This window comes from Vollenhovia emeryi, unplaced genomic scaffold (genome assembly GCF_000949405.1).
Source record: "Vollenhovia emeryi isolate VEMERY1.0 unplaced genomic scaffold, V.emery_V1.0 DF939769.1, whole genome shotgun sequence".
Lineage (NCBI taxonomy): Eukaryota > Metazoa > Arthropoda > Insecta > Hymenoptera > Formicidae > Vollenhovia > Vollenhovia emeryi.
The window spans coordinates 1-2,468 of record NW_011966597.1 but is presented as its reverse complement, the minus strand read 5'-3'; the positions used below and the strand labels follow the sequence as shown (position 1 = coordinate 2,468).

The following is a 2,468-nucleotide window of genomic DNA, read 5'->3' as shown; positions in this document are numbered from 1 at the left end:
CAAGTTTAGTACTTCAAACAAGAATATTCAATAAAAATTCGGTTTGCTTACTACATAGAGTTTTCTTTTACATATTTCATAATACTCTTGAGAAAAGAATGAATTCTTTTATTGTGTATAAGATGAGCTTCTCTAAGACTTGTGACGAGTATATCTTAAAACTACTATTAAGAAAATATTCTTTGAAGAAAACTATTACTTAAATAAAATAAAACAGGTAATTGCTATTTTTGCCTGTAGCATGATATTTTTCTATGTGTAGCATTGACAAAATGAAGAGTTGGGTATGGCAGTATTGCTTGAAAGCTGCTGATGGTCAGTCAGCAACTTGTGAATTATGTGATACAGTACTTCGAACATATAATTCTACAAGTACTTTAATACAGCATTTAAAATTAGTGCATTCTTTAACGTCATCACAAAAAAATGCAAAACGACAGCGCGTTCAAGAAGAGCAGTGAGTATTGGTATTAATATTACTTTACGTTTTTATGTACACTATATATAATACATATATGTTTATCTCACTTATAGATTACAAAATAGTACAGATATAGATGATCCAATCGAAGGATCTTCTTTTTCTAACACAAGTGTCACCGATAGTGTTTCTTTGACTGATTCTGCTATTATACCGCAAAAACGTGCACGCACATCTATTAGCAAGTAACGAAGCGAGAAGATTACGCAGGCATTAGTTAAATTGATCGCATTTAACCACCTGCCCTTTAGTTTTTCTTCTAGTCCTGCTTTCAAAACATTTATTCAAGAAATCGAACCTGGATACAAGAGCCCGTGCAGTCAAACAGTACTTCGTCGTTTACGTGTCCTGGAAGATGTAATAAAATCAAAGATCCAGCGTATGTTAGATTTGTGCGAATTTATTGCTCTTGACACGGACTGTTGGACTTCTCGGTCTCAAGAAGGTTATATAAATGTGAATGCTCATATTTTAAATAACAAATGGGAGCCACAAATCTTCACATTAAGTATACAAGAACTTAGCGAAAGGCATACGGCGGAAAATTTAGCTGACAGCTTACAAAATGTTGTTGCTGAATGGCAAATTGATACCAAAATTGTATCTATTGTTCATGATAACGCAAGGAACATTATTGCAGCAGTAAATAGCATGGTGAACGTCGGAGTCAGCTCTAGTTGTGCAGCACACACGATAAATTTAGCCGTGAGGGATGCGTTGAAAGAAGAGTGTATTTCCACCATGCTTGTTAAAGGAAGCAAAATTGTTTCCCATTTTCATCATTCTGTCATTGCTTCACAAGCTCTTGCAAAAAAACAAGAACAATTAGGCCTGCCTCAGCATAAACTGATTCAATGTGTTCGTACTCGATGGAATTCAGATTTGCATATGGCTGAAAGACTTGTAGAGAATCGTGGCGCTATCACAGCTGTTCTTGGAGATCGAACCGTAACAACTCACTCGCAAGCAAAAAGTTTAGAAATAAATGAGGATGAATGGACTATGTTCGAAAATTTAATACCAGTTCTCAAGCCACTTGAACTTTCAAGTGCTATATTATCCGGAGCTCCAGTATCAATGGTACGGCCAATAATTCGAACTGTGATTGACAATCACCTTTCTTGTGAAAATGAAGGCGTATCAAAAACATTGGCAGAAGCATTATCCACTCGTTTTCAAATGGAGTCACAGGGAGATATATCAATATATCAAAAGGCTTCATTTCTGGATCCTCGTCACAAAGATCTTCAAGCTGAATCAATCTTGCAGCGGGCTGCGATTAGAGAACTGATTGAATCGGAAGCAACATCTCTTATTCCAAAAGAATCTGAATCGAATGTGCAAACTTTTGCTAACAGTGCACTAGACTTTCTTTTTAAAAAGCCTGAAACGCATGTCTCTTCGGCAGCTCAACAGATCCAATTATATCTTTGTGAGCCACAAATTGATATTAATATAGATCCATTTCAATGGTGGAAATCACGCGAAAAAAAATTTCCACAATTGGCTCAGTTGGCAAAAAAATACTTATGTATTCCCGCGACATCCGTTGCATCGGAAAGAATTTTTTCGACGGCAGGCAATATCGTTTCGCCACGACGAAGCTGCCTCGCTTCTGAAAATGTTTCGACAAATGTTTTTATTTTTCAAAATAAGTTTTTATTAGAACAATAATGCCCAGTAATAATCTTTCTTAGCGATGTAGGGGGCTTCTAAATTGAATTTTTAACTTTTGACCGAAGAGATATTCTTAACATTTTTATAAGATTTATTTTAATAAGGTATATTTTTCTTTTTATTTTATTTATTTTATGTATTTTTTCTTGTTTACCTTCTCTTGTTCTTCTTTATTGTAAACATACAGTTTGTTTATATTTTAATTCTTATTAGAAGAAATAGTTTTTATTTTATTTTAATTATTGTAATCTGCATTTTGTATTTAACATTGCATTTGTATTGACTAAGCATTTTGTATTTAAGTATTACA

The 2,468-nt window shown here is 34.1% G+C and overlaps 1 protein-coding gene across 1 annotated transcript; it reads left to right on the top strand.

Moving 5' to 3' along the window:
- Positions 1-20: 20 nt before the first annotated feature.
- LOC105556800 (zinc finger BED domain-containing protein 1-like) lies at positions 21-2,241 on the top strand. Its single transcript, XM_012003910.1, has one exon. The coding sequence runs from the start codon at positions 863-865 to the stop codon at positions 2,153-2,155; it is 1,293 nt and encodes a 430-aa protein (XP_011859300.1). The 5' UTR covers positions 21-862; the 3' UTR covers positions 2,156-2,241.
- The last annotated feature ends 227 nt before the right edge of the window (positions 2,242-2,468 follow it).